The following is a 19,126-nucleotide window of genomic DNA, read 5'->3' as shown; positions in this document are numbered from 1 at the left end:
TTTGAGAATAATTTATTCATGATATGATTAAGATTTTTATCAGAAGTTTTGAATCACGCACGCAGAATAATGGCACTCAGAATTGCACAACAGTCCGAACTGATGTATGCGTTGGATTGATTGTCTAAGAATACAAATTTAATTTATGAATTTTTCAGTTTGATTAAGAACTTAAATTTAAAATCTGATCTACCCACTCAGTTGAGTGCAAAAAGGGTGGCACATCGTATTTTTCATTTTTTTTCGGGCTATTTTATTACACTGTTACTTCTCTTGTACAGTTGTTTAATTCCTCGTGAAAGTTGTTAAATCTGATCTTTTTACTTCCTTGCATGAAATAAAGGAAGTATTGTAATCGCGAAATATTATTTTACAGAATTGCATAAACTTGAAAACCTTATTTAATAAAAACTCACATTTTTTAACTTTAATATTTAACTTTAAGGGAATGAAAATGCTTATTTATTTTCAGTTATAATTTGTGCATGACTTAAGAAATCAATCACGGGCTTTTGTTACTGACAGAAATTCATCTGCTCATATTTCTAATCAAGCTTCTAAATGTAGTTTTTTTCACTGCGAAATCCTGTTGAAATGTAATCACAATAAGCTAGTTGGCATTCTTTTTATCTTTCTGTTAGCAACAAATTGCACGAATTCTTCATATGTTCGCTTTTCATATTAATTAATTCCTTTGCTAATAATGAAATTTTAGATTTCAGTCTTTAGAAATCTTCTACCTGAAATCTAATGAAATTTAGAGAACTGCGTTGTTTACTCAAACTCTTGTACGTTGATCATTTTAAAGTAATCTGAAATTTAATGTAAAAGAGATCAGGAGCCTTGGTTTCTAAGACAAGAAATCTATAAAGTTTTCGCTCCTCGTTGCTATAAATTACTTAATCATTCTTTATTTATCTTATTACTATTATATTATCATCATTTTATCTTTATTTTTCATGCTTATTATATCATACTTTTCGTTTTGCGATTTTGCGTCGAATCACTCTGAATGCCCGTTTCACTTTTCAAATTGTTGCCATCAAATATAATCGCCCAGTATTTTATTTGAAGAAATTAAATAATGAAGTACCTGCATAAATGTATGCATGTTTCTATCATTGTGATAAAATGACGGTACCTAGAGCCATTCAATTTTGAATGACGTAAGCCTACTGCGAATATGGGCATCTGGAAGCTCAAATTTGGAATTTGTTTTATTATCGAGTTCATATTTTGTAAAACTTTAACGAATTTTTCATTAACAAACTCGAGGATTTCGAAGCGAGCAATGGCAGCGTTGTACAGAAAAAACATTTTTATCTCCAGCGCGTGAGACTGTGTATCGGAAATTTTAAAATTATTTTGCGATATTGCTCTTGAATGAATTTTAGGTTTAAGTGTGAAGAACATGATGTTTAATAAATAAAGACAGCACACAAAACGGTAAATAAAAGCCCCTTTGGACGTAATTTAAAATCTGAAACCTTTTAGATTTTAATTTTTAATTTTTTTATTTTAATTAATTTTTTTAAAGATTTTCATATTCAGCAAAAGTTTGCCAAATTTAATAACTGATTACATTTTCCTTTCTAACTTACAAAATTTTAATTTGTATAATATTTCTTGTTATTTACTGTGTTTTGCACGTAGTCCTTCTTCCTCTTAAGTAATTTAGAGAGCTCTTAGCCGTCCTTATTGGTACAGTAGAGTTGCTGACTGCCATCGATTTCAGCCGATAGGATGCTTCTAAGTGTGGTGTTTTGCAGTATGGGAACTAAGCAAAGCCGGTGGAAATCACGTGGTCGCACTGGGGCAGAATTTAGGGCGCCAAAATTTTAAAAATTAAAGATGCAACGGGCGACAGAATTTATGAAACGTAAAGACTATACCAGGCGGCAAAAACCTAGCGCCGTCCCTGGTTACCTATATGACTTACTTTCTCCGTTATATTATTGTTAGCAGTACAATTCTAATTCTGGATTGTTTCTTTTCGTATTATTTGTAAGTGCTAATGGGAGGAAATAATGAAGCCATAACTTTTCTAAAAATTTTAAAGATAATATTACAATATTCCTTTCGACTAGGAATAAAATACCCTCAGAGCAACATTACCTGCCTCCCTAAAACATCGTATCCCGCACATTCAAGTGCTATAAAGGGAATCCACTTTCAGTAAACCTTCGGGCTTCAAACAGCAGTTCTTCATGAATTCTCTTTTTTAAGGTCCATGTTATGAGCCAAATAATCTTTCAAGACAATTTAAATGAAAATTTAATGTGTTACTTTTTTATGGTAATTAACCAATTATTATGATTTAAACCTTTACTAAAACCAGAATGCATATTAGTTATTTGAGTACTTAATTCGACCGTTTTGAATGTTTTAGTGTTAAAGCTTTCGGCAGCCTTACCTGCACTTACGTACTATTTGCCAGTTCTGCCAGAGATTATTTCGGCTTTATCCATTTTCGCTAGCCGGTATTAAAACGCGCCGTTAAAATATTTGAGCCAACTCAGGTAGACCAGTTTGTGTAGTTACCGATTACGTTACTTGAATCTGAATTTCAAATCAGTTATTTGAAATATCCGCCAGTGAGGGAGTTTTGTTTGTAAACGCTAGTGGTGTCCTCTCTTGAATTCAAAGAATTAATGAAAAGGTTATTTTAATTTTCGCAGGACTCTGTCGTCTTAGTTCAGACTGGAGAGATGCCTCGCTTGTCAGTCTAGCACAGTCTGGAAGAAATTGATTAAATTCCTACAATGATACAGTTTAAACTTAAACGCAACACTTAGCTAACTGCCTTAACATCAAATAGCTCGTTTAATTTTATAAAACATTTATCATACAGTCTTGAAGTATTGCACTGCGTATTGTACCATACTGCGAGTAATATTGATTCTTAAATCACAAATTTGTAAAAGAATTTACATGTTGCTATATTAAAACAACACGTTTTATATGTGTTTGTGTCTGTAATGATAATTAAAACTGTTTAAGTAGAATAGAAATAATTCGTATGAAAGCAAGTTAATAATCCTTTGATCATCGCTATGAAACGAAATCTTCAGTTCAAGCCAGAAATTTTTCACTCAGTTGACCATACATGTTACGAAATCTTCACAATAAATGCATTAGGAATCGGATAATTTTACTTGCAGCTAAGCTTGCATAAAATTTTAATAATTAGTGGTAAATTCTGAAGCATTGTTTCTTTCGTTCTGTATTCTTTGTACATTAATACGTTTAACAGAAATTTCGGAATTTATAATCTTTCAAATAAATAAAAATGAACTTTGAAAATATTCTTCTTTAAAGTAGAAAAACTTTGGATTAACATTGAAATTTCCTTCCGCAATATATGTTTTATCATAGCATCGAATGAAGAAATGGTTGTCGATCATTTTGTGTAAAGTGTAACAGACTTTCTTTACCAGAAAGTGAAACTTTGTAATTACATGGTTATTGGCTAAATTCAGGGCCATGTGATGTGAGTATATCAGAAACTACAGCAGCAAAGGAAAATGGTGCGCTTCGCAGTTTCACTTTGCAGTAGATACGAATATTTAGCTATTCTACCGTATTTAGATGCACTCCCAAAGCTCCTTTCTTCAGAAAATGGCGGAAGAGTTCTCAATGGCTCAAAAAAGATCGAATAGAGTGATCTAAAGACAAGTACTAAGTCTCTCAAGATGAAATCTGTAAAGACACTAGGTACTTTTTGAAAACAGGAGAGATAAAAAATGAGCAATGCTCTCCCCGCGACTCAAACCTCGGACCTCTCGGATACGCGCCGAGTGTGCTGACCATTACACCACGAAGGCATGCTAACAAGGAGAGAGAAATACCTTATATACTCCCCCTTTTAAAGGCGACTAGGGATTAGGGGACCCAATCGCCTAATCCTGGCGGTTGAGAATCACCATCTACCATCTTTTTAAAAAAAAAAAAAAAAATTCGGGCGCCATTGTAAAGACATTAGGAATTTTTGGAAGCAGGAAATGTGAAAAATGTGCATTGCCCTCGCCGGGACTCGAACCACTACCCTCTCGAATACGCGCCGAGTGTGCTGGCCATTATACCACGAAGGCATGCTAAGAAGGAGGGAGAAATACCTTATAAATCAACTTCGAGAAAAGAAAGCTTTTACAAATACAAACGCTATTCATTATGATCAAGGATGTACTGCCAGATTGTTTATTTTTAGTGAAACAACAAAGTAATTAGGATGACTGAGTGAATCTATAAATTCTACGATAATTGTGAAAAGGAGAAAAAGAAAAGGTCAACTCGATAAGCCCAAAAGGCTGAAGTAACCTTTTTTTAAAATAATACAGTCTGAAAGGACTGGAGGGGGAGGAAACTTAATCTCCTGAAAAGTATATTACTTTGAATTTTTGAAAGTAAAGCTTAAGTACACAAAACCGTTTTCTACATAATAGCTGCCGGTCTGCTATCAGATATATGGGATTCAAAAATTTTTTAAAGAGTTATGAAGCTTAGAAATCAGTGTCAACATGCAACTTGAGAATCAAATTTTCTATTGTGAAAGGCAAATAAATTATATTTGGCGTTAATTACAAAATAAAAATATATGAAGAAATAGTTTTCTGTACCAATTTAATTAAATATTTTAATGAAAAATGCCGCTGTAATAGAACTTAATTTTAAGATTATATATTTTTACACATTACGTAAAATTAATGAGATTTCCTTAAAATTAATTTTATTTAAATGCTATAAAAGAACATGGCTTAAAAGTAAAAGAAAATATGCGTAATATACTTGTAAATCACTTTGTAGAGTCATTAAGTTATATAGATGCAGGAATTTGAAAATGTACAAGGCCTCACCGGGTTTCGAACTCGGGACCGCCCAAACACGCTTCGAAATTGTGCTTCCAGTTACACCACGTAGGCATGCGGAAAGGAGAGAGAAAATATTTTTAAATAAATTTAATCCCCTCATCGCGAAAGTGAAGCCAGTTGTAACATTATCAATTAAAAGTTTTAGCAAACTGATTTTCTATAAATATATAAACTAGAAATTGTGCTTAATTTGATTATATAAACTATTCATATAAACTATTTGATACATATCATCCTACACTGGACGAATGATTTCACTTACTTTGAAACTCATATTATTGAAAATCACCAATAGCATAGTGAAAACTGGTCAACAACTTGACTGAGATAAATTCCGTCAACATAACTGAGTGCATCAAATGGAAAATTTATGAACTAGGTAATGAAACACTTATTATCATAGATAAAACCCCGAATATGAAGAATGGGAGGACAATTTAGACAACGAAGACTATGCTGAAATACCTGGATGACAATAATCAGCTCTAAGAAATTACTGGACTAGTTGAAACCTTGTCAGAGTATATTATAGAAATTGATCCTTAATACTGAACGTAGCTTTACAATACTCCGAACGATAAGTAATGACTACCAAAGAAAAAAAAAATCTGAAAACTTTCAAATTTTACATTACGCGTTTTTTTAAGGTTTTGTGTTTCCACTTCAACGGTAATATCGCAAATAATTTTAAAATAAGCATAGCTTTAGAGTTTCCGATACACAGTCTCGCACTCTGGAAATAAAAATACGCTTTTCCGTAGAGTGTTGCTATTGCTCGCTTTGGAATCGTTGAGTTCTTTAATCAAAAATCCGTTAGAGTTTCAGAAAATATGAAATGGATAATAAAACAGATTTCAAATTTGGGCTTCCAGATGCCCATATTCAAGTGGAAACGTACGTTATTCAAAATTGGATGGCTCTAGGTACCGTTGTTTTATTACAATGCGAAAAACATACATACATTTATGCAGTTCTTCATTATTTAATGTCTTTAAATATAATACAGGGCTTTAATATTTGGTGGCAAGAATTTTAAAAGTGAATCGAACTTTACAGTGAACCAGCGCAAAATTCGAAAACGAAATTAATAGTCCTTGTGTAAAAATTGCCCCTTTGGACTAAAAAAAAAAGGATGAAATGAAAACACCAAATGAGAAAGAAGCATCGATAAAGCAATTTTTAGAGAATAGAAAAATTAATCACGAAATTTAAAAATTATTTCTAATGAAGAAATTCGAATTTATTGATCACGAAAAACAGGAATAACCATTTTTTTGGAAACCTATAATTTTCTGTATTCGCATCATATTTAGTTCTTGAGTTAGTCCAGTTTCAAATAGTCCAGAATCCGTTACACACACTGCACAAGGTACTGTTGTATTTAAAATGAAAAAAAAAAAAAAAAAAAAAAAACTCATCTTTCGCTTCTTTTAACGATACTTTTATTATCTGCTATTTAAAAACTTTCGATTTTTCTTGCTCTTATTTTCATCACTAAAATGTTATCTTTGAAAATTAGCAACATATTGAATCGTCTTCCTTTCAATCCATGACCTGAAGAAATTTCAAGATCGTATTTTACACTTACTGTTGTTGCAAATTAGTTAATCTACTTAACAAGAAATCGTGAACTACCTTAAATTCCAATAAAATAGTGAGAATTAGGATGTGCGAATGAGGGATTATTTGATTTGCTCGTCATCGCATGTTTTTTTAATTTTTAATATTCGTCTTCTACTAGTTTTGATGGAAATCATTTTACATCTCTGAATGTATTTTAGCTCATTTGTTCCATCGTCTCTCATTTATTAGCCCAAAGGAGGCTAGCCCAGAAAAGCTATTAGTCTCGAAATGGGATTTTGCGACGAATCGCTAAAAGCGTTGAGTGATTTTTCAAATTGCTGCCACCAAATGTTGTCGCTCCGTATTATATTTAAAGAAATTAAATAATGCAAAATCTGTATGAATGTATGTATGTTTCTCGCGTTGTGAAAAAATAATGCTACTAGAGCCATCAAATTTTGGATAACTTTGTCCTTCACTCGAATATGGGCACCTGGAAGTCCGAATTTTGAATTTCTAATTTGCTTTATTATTTATTCCATATTTTTAAAACTGTAACGAATTTTTGATTAAAATATCTCAACGGTTTCAAAACGAGTAGTGGCAACATTGTAAAGGATAAAACATTTTTATCGCCAGCGCGCGAGATTGTCTATACGAAATTCTAAAGTATGCTGTTTTTAAATATTTTTTGTCTAAAGGAGCGCTAATCCAAATGCTCTCGAAACGTGTATGTGTGTGTAAATGAAAAAAGTGCCCCTTTGGGGCGTAATATAAAATTTGAATGCATTCCAAATTTTTTTTTAAATTTTATTTTTATTTCCCCCCCCCAACCTATATAATTTTTCATATTTACGAACATATTTTCTGAAACTGAAATACATTATCCAGAGTCCTGTACGTAAGTAATAGCATCTTGAAGTATAATATTCCTATGCATACTCATTTGAGAATTTCACCTTGGATATAAATTATAATTTACTTACTAGGATTCATAATTTACTTATTTTCTATCAGTATCCAATAAATAAGTTAAACTGGAATATTGTGTTAAAATTAATTAGCTGAGGTTCGTTAATTAAGAAAGAACACTCGAGGGCTACCTTCTTATATTAAAGATTGATTGAAGAGATTTGCTAAGAATCGACCTCGAATTTGTTTTTAATTAAATGAATAATACATGTTTTAGAGTAAATATTTCATATCACAATATGTCAAAGAGTTCATTAAAAATATTACAATGCTATTGATTATTACAATGCTCTATTGAATCATGCAATCATATCATTACAAAGAATACCTCCAACATCAACTGACAATTTCGCAGACAGTTGAAATGTTTAAACTGCAGCAAAGCAGAATGAAACAAGAAAGAAGAAAAAAAAAAAAAAAAAAAGTTGCTATTAAAAATGTTACGGTTTGTTTTTGCAAGATTTTTTCAAACAAAACCCATAACTTTGTCCTTGATGTCTTCCGTTGCCTGAATATCGAACATCGGTTCAGTTTGATTTATCGTTGATAGGAAATAAAAGTTCTGATTTGAGAGTTACTGAAGTTACGATCGTAGGAATATTACTAAAGTTTAACTCATAATCGATAGGATGCTTTTGCCATTTCTTAAAACTAATGGTAAAATACATTCCATACTAAATTATTATTTTTATTTATTTATTTCGTTAGATTGCATTTGGAAAAGCATAAAGGCATTAAAAATTTTTATCCTTTGAATTTGGCATGCAACATAATCATAATTCTAAAAAAATAATTTTCAAATGATTTCTTATATTTTGAGTTTATTAAATATCTATCTATATTTCTAGCTCCTGCATGTGCTTTTCAGAGCTATGCTATTAAATGCATTTTGTGCATTTAGTTTTAGAAATATCAGCTATTATTCTTTCAGGAAAGCAGCTGTAATATGTAAATTAAGCCTCTATTCGGACTCTAGAGCATTTTCCATGATCTCTGACGAATGAGAAGATGGGCTCAAAGATTGCTCAAATTATCTAATTTAATCAGGTCCATGAAAAATGAGTTCAATTAACGATTATTCCAATAATAAAGTCTTTCATTCAAATTTAATCAAAAGGATTTTATAAAATATTTAGTAAATGCAATAAATAGGTTTCATTAGTCGAGGGAAAAATCTTCAACTTACATTTTTCATAATTTTTTTCACCCAATTCCAGTATAGCATTAAAGCAGCAAAGCAGACAAAAGGCTAAGATTATTATGTCTGTTTCTTATACATCCTGGATGATACACATAAATAATATGATTACCTTTTTAAAACCAAACTCAAAAGTTTACAGTACTTCCTCTTTTTCCCAAAAAGTGTCAGAACTTCTGTCTTTAAGATATAATTAAATGGTCTTATCTTTACATATTAATTATCTCTATTTATTTAATTAAATAATAAACACTGAATAAATAAAGCAATTTATATAGCTCAAGAATTTGATTTAAAATAAATAAATAGCTAATAGCTTTGAATGGATAAAAAAATCATTTTTGAAAAATGTATTTGTTTAAAAGACTTTTAGAAAAAAACCAGATTCATTTTATCTTACATCTGAAGTTCTACATCTGGGAGGAAACTTTTAATTTGGGAAATTATTTGACTGGAAACGTCTCAGACAGTACATATTAATTGACTTGAAAGTTTTGTTATTATGTGTAACTGAAAAAGGTAAGAATAATTATCAGCACATTTTAATAAATAGGAGCAAATAAAGCCATCTAACTTCCTAAGTTGGGCGCAAGTCACCGCAGTAAGCAAAAATCTCTTTTTGAGACGATAAGTTTTCCTGAAAGAACGAAAATGTGTAAAAAAGTGTATGTCATAAATTTCATTATTGAAAGAAATTTCGAACAGCAACCTGTAACTTTACTAAGTATGTCGTATTCAATTTTTTATAAATCCATATGATTAGCAAAAAAATAAATACAAAAATTTTGCGAAGTTAAATAAAAAATTGTTGAAATTATCTAAATATTTCGCGAAGATGCAAGCAATGCAATCTAGGCTGATATAAAGTATTTTAATAGACTAAAATGCTTTATAAGTTGAACGAAACTCATTTTAAAAGCAATAAAACCAAATTCTAAATATAAAACGTATTAAGTTATATTACTATAAAACAGCTAGAATAACAGAAGGTACAAAAAAAAAATTAGAAAGATTTAAAAAATAAAATATACATTTATTCAACTATAATCAAGAAGGAGGAGAAAAAAGATTTAATGTCCGAGAATTTTAATTTAATTATTTTCACCTACAAGTACTAATTGCTAGAGATAGAACGAATTCTAATTTTTATAAAATAAATTCTGAAAGCTTTCAGATTTTACATTGCGCCCGAAGAGACTTTTTTTTAACGTTTTGTGTGTTACCTTTATTTATTGAATATCGTGTTCTTCGCACTTAACCATAAAATTCAATTCAACAGCAATATCGTAAAATAATTTTTAAATGAGCATATCTTTAGAATTTCCGATACACAGTCTCGTGCGCAGGAATTAAAAAAGGTGTTTTTTTTTTTTTTTTTTTTTTTTTTTTTTTTTTTTTCCGGTACAGTGTTGCCATTGCTCGCTTTGAAATCGTTGAGTTTGCATTAACAACAAAAATTCTTTAAAATGTTATAAAATATGAAATCTATAATAAAACAAATTTCAAATTCCAAATAAGGGCTTCCAGACGCCCATATCCCTGGATGATTACGTTATTCAAAATTGGATGGCTCTAGGTACCGTTGTTTTATCACAATGCGAGAAACATGCATACATTTATGCAGATTCTTCATTATTTAATTTCTTTAAATATAACACAGGGCTCTAATCCTTGGTGGCAACAATTTGAAAAGTGAACCGACATTTATAGCGAACCAATGCAAAATGCCAAAACGAAATTAATAGCCCTTCTGAGTTAGCGCCCTTTTAAAGGCTAAAAATCTTTTACCTAATAATTAAATTTTGCCTATGCAAAATCTTAAATATACTTTTAATGAAAATTAATCACAGTATTTAGGAAGAGCTACTGTATTAAAACGATATAAATGAAATACGCAGTTAAAATTCTTGAATCTTTTAAGTTCCTTTTCTTAACACAATTAAAACTCTTGAATCTTGAGGCTCATTTTCTTAACGTAATTTGAAAAATGTTCTTAGTAATACTTGAGATTTTTACTTTTGCATTTTCCCAGAATCTTTTTAAATCAAAGAAAGTGGAAGAAGGGGGGAGATTATTTTAAGAGTTAATGATTAGTTAGGGGTTGAAAATAGTAGACAACTGGAATCATGTACGCAGTATACCCCGGTTATACACCTGGGCTATTAGTTGCTTGAAGGAACGAAATTCTAGCCATAGAACCCAAGACGTAATATATAACGCTAGAAGGTCGTTGAGATACTGTGGCCTTTAAGGTCTCCACAAGGTGATACTGGTGGTCCAGGAAGTTCTGATAATCGCATTCTTTTTAATGTAAGTTTCTGCTAGGCGTAAAAAAACGAATATTTTTAAAGTTATAAATCAAAATATTATTAAAGTGTTTTAAAGTTAGAATTCGAATAAAAAAAAAACGCAAGAATTTTCAACTTTCAAACATTTTTCAGATTCGTCATGAAATTGGAACTTTGGGGGATTCGAATGTTCATTCTTTAATAGATTTTTTTAGTTCAAAGAGGCTTTGTCCTTGAAGGACTATTGTTTTCGTTTTGCGATTTCTTTGAAAACTTTAAAAGGCTGTATCACTTTTCAAACCGTTGCCACCAAAAACTATCGCTCTGTATTATATTTAAATAATGAAGAATCTGCATAAATGTATATATGTTTTTCGCATTGTGATAAAACAACGGTACCTAGAGCCATCCAATTTTGAATGACGTAATCCTGCGAATATGGACATCTGAAAGCCCAAATTTAAAATGGAATTTGTTTTATTATCGATTTCCTATTTTGTAAAGCTTTAACAAATTTTTGATTAAACTCAAGAATTCCAAAGCGAGCAATGGCAACGTTGTACAGAAAAAACATTTTTATCCCCAGCCTGTGAGTCTCTGTATCGGAAATTCTAAACATATGCTCGTTTTAAAATTATTTTGCGACATTGCTGTTGAACTGAATTTTATGCTTTAAGTGCAAAGAACATGATATTTAATAAATAAAAGTAACACGCAAAACTTTAAAAAGACACCCCCTTTGGACGTAATTTAAAATCTGAAACCTTTCAGATTTTTAGACCAAAGCGGCTTTGACCCTGGAGGTCTATTGTTTAAATTTCTTTCTAATTTTTTCCTAATCAGTATACTCTTTTTTAACTGTTTAACTTCATAGTAATTAACCCTTATCGAAGTATTTAATAGGTGGCTTAAAAAAAATTTCAATGAGATTCTTTTTCAAGTAATCCCATTTGCTAAATCATGTACCTGAAACTGAATGTAGATTTCTCCCTTGTGGTGTTTAAAACCCTTTCACCCTAAGTTACTGCAATAAAGTTTAATTATGCACTATCATCAATTTCACATCAACAAATCGTTCAACCTTTTAAATGACGTGAGTTGTTATGTTCTTCTATCGCACGCCTCTTCTCGATAAAGTCAGAAAAAACGTATTTTAATTCCCCCATACAACGTACAGCAAACAGTGCTTATAGTACACCATTCTAATGACTCTCTTCTCATCTCTTTAACTACTATCTATTCTTTAAACACGAGGCTGCAAAAGGCGTCTCATCAAGTTGTTATAAAGCCTATTTACAGGAAGTCGTTTTGAGGTTAAATGTTTAACTCACGAACTTCATTATTTTCTTTTTTTATTTGTTACTGACTATACACAGGCCTGAATATGCTTTTTACTAACATTTTCAAATATATCTCAGAATTTGACTCCACCAGTTCTAAAAGAGCTTCAAACGTCCGACCATTTAGTCTGGAAAGGGAGATTTAAGTGTTGCGTTTACACAAAGAAATGTAGCCAGAAGGAAATTTGATTGCACTAAAATTATTTTTAAGCAACTCTTCTTTTTAAATACAATGTTCTAAAATGAGCATCATTATCATCTAAAATATATTTTCCTAATAAATAAACTCTAAAATTTTCTTCAGTTCTTAGTTATAAAAGAAAAATATATATTAATTTGAGTCTTCTAAAAAAAATTTAATTTCTCTCTTTTTCAGTCATGCTTATTGGAAGTAATTTGAAATTATAATTAATTCAAATTAATTAAGTATGTAGTTAATTTTATTCAAGTTATGTTTTATTCAAGCACTTTTTATATTAACATTCTCGTTCTTTCTTCTTCTAAATTTTAAAAAATTTGTTCCAGTACTGCTTGTATCTGATATCAAAATATCCAATATACGTTTGATTTCCCTTTAGACGCATATCCTTATACTAAGCAATATGTAGATATATGAGCCCCGATTGTCTTCGGGTTTTATGAATATTTCAGAAATAAGAATTATCTAGGAATAATAACATTCATTCTAGGCTGCATGTGAACTAGCCATGTGTCGAATAAACAGAAAAAACAAATCTTATCTTAATTCGTTAATATATTTTTAGCTATACAAATATTTGTACGACTAAAAGCGATAAACATGGCACTATAATTAACCCGTGAATACCTACATGAGTTAAATAATGTATTTAATAAATTCTGTGCAGGAAAAAAATATTTTAAATTTCCGAAAGATGATGAAATATATCGGAAAAGTGCATTATGCTTCAAATATGCGAGTCCTGGTAATAAAAAATAGAGTCGACAGAGTCGCAAAGCGAGGGAAGCTTGTACATTTTCTTTCGAGAACAGGATAAAGTAATTGCATATTGCATGCAATATGAACTAACGATGTATACATACTAAAATATTTTAATGGGCCCTAAAATAATCAGAATAATCATATATGTGAAAGATATTAATTTTCATGATCTGTTACTCTGAACTCGGAAGTGCTGGTTCATTCGCAAAATAGAAATGATAATTCATATGTAAAAAACATGCACAGAAATTATAACTCGAAATATAGAGCTACTAAACACACATCAATTTATATTTGCATTTACTAAAATTATATTAGTTTCAAACATGCATTCTTGTCTCACTTATCGCAGGAAAATTATAAAATGGGATAAATAATTTTTATTGGGTTGGATTTCAATCAATAAGTTTATTGGAAAGCTAGTGAAGCCCAACATTTTCAGATGAAGAAGCGATAAATTGCTTAACATTTGGGAACACACATAGTTGCCACAAATATTTTAATTTCTAGGTCTGAACATATAGTACGATGATGTGATAAAAGGATATTTGAAAAATTTCCATTTAGTTATATTAAGGAAAAAAAAAAAAGTAAAACATCTGAAAGCTTTCATATTATATATTACGCCCAAAGGGGCGTTTTATTAACGCTTTTTGAGTTACCTTTATTTATTAAATAGCATGTTCTTCAATTCAATTCAACAGCAATATCACGAAATATTTAAAAACGCGAAATCTGTAGAATCTCCGATAGACAAACTCGCGCGTTGGAGATAAAGATGTTATTTTCCGTATGGTATAGCCACTGCTCGTTTTGAAGTCGTTGAGGTTGTTAATCAAAAATTCGTTAAAGTTTTACAAAATATGAAATAGATAATAAAACAAAATCGAAATTCGTGCCTCCAGGTGCCCATGTTCAGGTGAAGGGTTTATGTTATTCAAAATTTGATGGTTCTAGGTACCGTTGTTTTTTCACAGTGCGAGAAACATATATACATTCATACAGACTCTTCATTATTTAATTTCTTTAAATATAATCCAGTGCTCTAATATTTAGTGGCAACAATTTGAAAAGAGAAACGCCCTTTTATAGTGGACAACGGAAAATGCCAAAACGAAATTAATAGCCCTTATGGGCAAATTGCCTCTTTAGGCTAAAAAGTGCAGCGATTAAAGGTGTTTTGTGTAACCTTTCCGTTTTGGAGTAATGTATTATTAGTGATTTAAAGGTAAAAGGTGAGGAAGGGAAATACCAAATGGTTAAAGTAGTTTTTTTAAATGAGAAAAATTGATTACAAGTTAAATTACTCTCTTAATTTCATAAACATTGAACAGCAATATGTATGTATTTTCATAGATGAATGGTTTTGTACTCACAGAATATAATTTTTAGAGAATATTTTTGACGCCTTGTAGAAATTAGAAAAATTTAAGATGTCATTTTTATCGCTGAATTTGTTCATCGTAATATTTTGATTAAAAATTAAGCTTACTGACGTCAAACAATTTTCAACATAAAACTAAGATTCACTAAGCATTTTCTCTGGAGCATTTTAGATAGGAAATCCTTCTTATATCAATTATGTTTCTTAGTGAATAAAAACTGAAATATACACGGGAAAGAATCCGTTCTTATGTAATCAACATCTTATGAGAAATAAACTTTTTTTCAGTGGGGGAAGACAGAGTTAAAACTTTCTTGAATCTATATATTTTCAAACGGCTTACAAAGCATGATTAATTATTTATTTGCTAATATGTTTTATACAGTTACAAGGAATATCAATTCTTACTCCGCCACAAACATTTTATAAATATCTTAATGCACAATATTTCTACGGTCAATAATTATGATTGGTAAACTATGAAAAGCCAAATAATTACAAATAATTGTTATTATACAAGTCAAAATAAATTTACAACTAATAAGAAGTCAACGAAAACTAACCTCCCTCCATACTTTCCTTATTCTTCCATTATTCAGAATAAATATAATAAATGACTAGATAAATAGAATATAATTTGCTCAATCCCTAAAACCTATATTTCTATCATGTTTAGAGTCTTATTCTTCTTAGATATATTTCAGTATTTTAGTTTATCAGCATATATAACCAATACCTACTTTACAAAGACTAATTAAAGCGTTTGTTCTCGTAATATATTAGAAAACATACTATCAGCATCAAGCCTATTATAGACATTTTTGTTTTTTCATTTTTATTTTGTGGATAAACGCACATGACCTTTTATTCCCCTCCTTCCAAATACCGCGAAAATAATTGAAAGAATTCTAAAATTTCAAGAATGCTATTGCAAAAAAATGTTATATAAAGTATTTATACCTTACTTTATAGGTAAAACTTAATGATATTAAAGCCTAACCTCGTTTAAAAATTTCTTATGACCAACCGTAGTCTGGGTTTCGTTTAAAATGAAATGGAAGTGTCAAAATTAATGCAAATATAAACTTCACCTGTTTTCGAAATCTAAGTTGGTGTGTATTTCTATTATCCAATTTACTGAACTTCATTTAAATATAAACAATATTTTTTAATAAACTTCAGTTAAATATTAACAGTATTATTTAATCAGTCAATATGGTTCGGACATAAATTACAAAAACAGTACTTACTTTCACTTGTCTTCTCTTTAATGGGAGGGGCTCCCCTAGCCATGATAGCAGCAATAGAAAAGTCAGTAGCAGCGGCATTTTTCCCGCCGGGCGGCACTCCGCCAGATGAGGCTTGGGTGTCCTGCATTCCCGGCGTCGGAGGCTCCGTTCCCATCAACAGCATTGGTCACGGTGTCGATGGATTTGCCTTCACTGGCAATTCAAAAATATGTTCTGAGTTGCAAATGTTTAATGTCCTGTCTCTGGCAATGTCTAAGTTGCCGCCTTTGCAGGGAAAAAACAAGCACGAATTAAACACATAATTTTTCTTGTTTGGGTCAGTAAGCGGTACTGTTTTGTTAAGCTGCGAAAGTTAATGTATTTCGAAGAGGACACACAAATGCTTCAACAAGGCTTAGTCTTTAATACTGTCACCGACGATGACTGGAAAATTAAATAAATGTTATTCTAAGGATTAAGTGATCTGCTAGCCTCCAAAGATTGAAGCGGAATGCTAAGAAGACCTCGTTACATAAAAATGTTCTCTGCTTGTCAAAACAAATTCTTTTTGCATATTTTGGTTCGAATGAGGTATCTATATCTGTCTTTCTCTGTTTAAAGAAATTATGAGACTAACATAAAATTCTACGACTTTTGCTTTGCTCTTATTATTGTTATATATTTAACACCAGGAATATAATATTTAAGCATCAGATTTCATTTATTTAATTTCTCTTTTTAAGAATTTCTAATGGAATCGAATACGTCATAGAACATTTTTATGCTTTCTCATCAAGCAATAGACTGTGAAACGTTGCAACAATATTTCAGTTTCTTAATTGCTACTTTCCAAAGCAAATTTTATCTTTCAGTTCACAGGGACATGATTTTCAATTCCCGTTATTTTTATGGCTTTCATTCAGGTGATCAAACTCTCAATATTTCAGTTTTCTTTCTTAGAACTCATTTCAGTTTTCGAATGGAAACTTTTCAAGATCTTTCGGACAGTTGCTTGACAAATTGCATTTCAGATTTAGTACTATTTTTGGTATCTTTCTAAACAAATGTTACTGATACATATTACTTCAATCGCTATTTAATTATACCTGTTACTTAAATTAGTTTTTCAGAAGCTAGTTAAAGCAGTAATAATTATCACCTTTTTAATATTTTTTAATTTAATTCATTATTAAAATTTCTTTATTTTTCTCGTAGACAATGAGAACTCTTTCTTAGATGAGAAAAATTGCTAGGTGCTCATTTACCTGAAGCAGAAGAAGATTCTTCTCTTGTCAGTCAATACAATAATTTTGCTCTCAACGCTGAAAGAAAAGTTTGACCATCACAAAGAGATTTGTCACAGAACTTTATCTTGATTGTAAACAATGCAGTGTCTCCAAGGTCAAAGTTCACACGCCGCGCGAGCAGAAAGGACGCAATGCCGCTTCACGCGTGCGAAGAGAACAACCGCCATTCGACTTCCAAAGTAGTAAACAAGCTCTGTCCACACGCGATATTGTTCGAATCAAATATGGCGGACGAAAGGGGTCATAATACCGAGGCAGAGGTCATCTCCGTGGTGTCAGCTACCCTCGTGGAGGATGTCACTTGACACCAAGAGGACATTCAAACACTTATCCACTGCACTTTTCACTTAACTACTGATACCGCGTCCGCGCTTGCGTTGTGCACTTGTCATGGACGCGGCCCTACCAGCCAATGAAGGCGGACGCATCTGAGAGGAGGTGTGGATTATATCTATACCGCCTACCTCAGTCCTGAGTGGATGGAACAGGTAGCTCCTCCTATCAGAGGCGGTACAAAAACAGCTGCTGAAGACTGTTCCAAGTCGAGAGAAATTAAGAGATATGATCGCTTAATGAATGAAGTGTAAATTAATTATGGCTCTTGATGCCGTTTTTTTTATTTGAGTGTCAGATTTTACGCTTTGTCTCGTATATTTCGCTGCCGCTTATCTTAACATTTAACGACAGGGTTTTAAGTGCCTTATCGAAGATGAGCGCCGCTTCTTTTTGCTTTTTCTTTTTTACTTCCCTTTTAAACATTGTTAATTTTGCAAAGATGAATTGGTGTGTTTAGTGAGACCAAATATTTGTGAGCAATCATCAAATTGCTTTTCCGTTTTTGCTGATGCCGGAATTCGGAGATCTTTCTAATGATTATTTTCCATTATTTCGATTTAAAAAAAAAAATGCTATTTAGGAACCTTATTGAAACCTACAAATTCACTTTTAGTTCAGATGGAAATTTCTCATTTATTTTTTTAATGCTTGTCCTGTTTAGCTTATTTTAAATTACATTTTACATACCGAAGGTGAATGAAATATTTAAAAAGTTTATTTATTTTGTTAAAGTGTAAAAAATAAATTTTCAAGGCAGTGTTTGTTCACCGGTATCTTCTTAAACATGTATTACGATTTAACAAAATGTAAGTTTTAGTTTTGTTTTCGTGGTTATAATTTTTTTTTTTTTTTTTTTTTTCGCCTTAAAACGATGTTACATAACTTTCAGAACTTTTCATCTTAAATTTAGTAAAAACATTATTATCACAGCAGCAAGCAATCGAGATTTCTTATTATTTAAGGTTTTGTTTTCCAGACAATTCAAAAATTTTTTTGAAAAATAACGAGACCACAGAAATTTCTGATATAATCATCCGGCTAAAGGCTTTCGCAAGTACACTAACGTATACCAGATAGCAAGAAGGAATTATACTTGCCTACATCTTGGTGCTGAGGCGAATGCAGGATATTGCGGAAAAAAACGAGAAAAACGCTCTAAAACTTAAAAAAAGAAAAAAGATATTTTAAAGAAAGTTTAATATGATAAAATATACTACAAAGTTTTCCTTTTAATTAAATTTATTATTTTATTTTTAACTTCCGCAGATGAAACTTCGCTCATATTAACATGTAACTATAAAAACATCACGCATGTGTTCTGTTATTAGAAAGGTTAGCTGTGCTGAAAAAAATGTAGCCTCTAAATACAATAATATGCATTTTTACTATTGCTAAAGTAGTTAGCTGTATAAATAAAGGAGGTACCATAAAATAAGTATAAATGCATCGAATCAGCGAAATTCACTAACGCTAAGGAGAAGCAAAAAAATGGTGATTTCGGATTTTTGCATTTTCAAATTCTCTACACTTTCAGCTTTCTAAAAATACCATTATTTAATCTCTATGAAAATTAGAACTGTAAAAATTCTAGTTTTAATTTGTCATCGAATGCTTTGATAAATGAGGATTTTTACATAAAATCGCGTTTCTCTCCAAACGTGATTTTTTTTTTTTTTTTTT

The 19,126-nt window shown here is 30.9% G+C and overlaps 1 protein-coding gene across 1 annotated transcript in view; it reads right to left on the bottom strand.

Moving 5' to 3' along the window:
* The window catches only part of LOC118188113 (uncharacterized), a 96,435-nt gene extending 78,930 nt beyond the window's left edge, over positions 1-17,505 (bottom strand). The window contains exon 1 of the mRNA XM_035358471.2: positions 15,825-17,505. Within this exon, the coding sequence (XP_035214362.1) occupies positions 15,825-15,987 (163 nt within the window). The 5' untranslated portion in view covers positions 15,988-17,505. The remainder of the gene's footprint in view (positions 1-15,824) is intronic.
* Between the last annotated feature and the right edge of the window lie 1,621 nt (positions 17,506-19,126).

Source organism: Stegodyphus dumicola, chromosome 2 (genome assembly GCF_044657685.1).
Source record: "Stegodyphus dumicola isolate Sdum_Otavi_A_Nest chromosome 2, ASM4465768v1".
Taxonomy (NCBI): domain Eukaryota; kingdom Metazoa; phylum Arthropoda; class Arachnida; order Araneae; family Eresidae; genus Stegodyphus; species Stegodyphus dumicola.
Note: the sequence above shows the minus strand (reverse complement) of the source record. Positions and strands in the feature narration are given on the sequence as shown.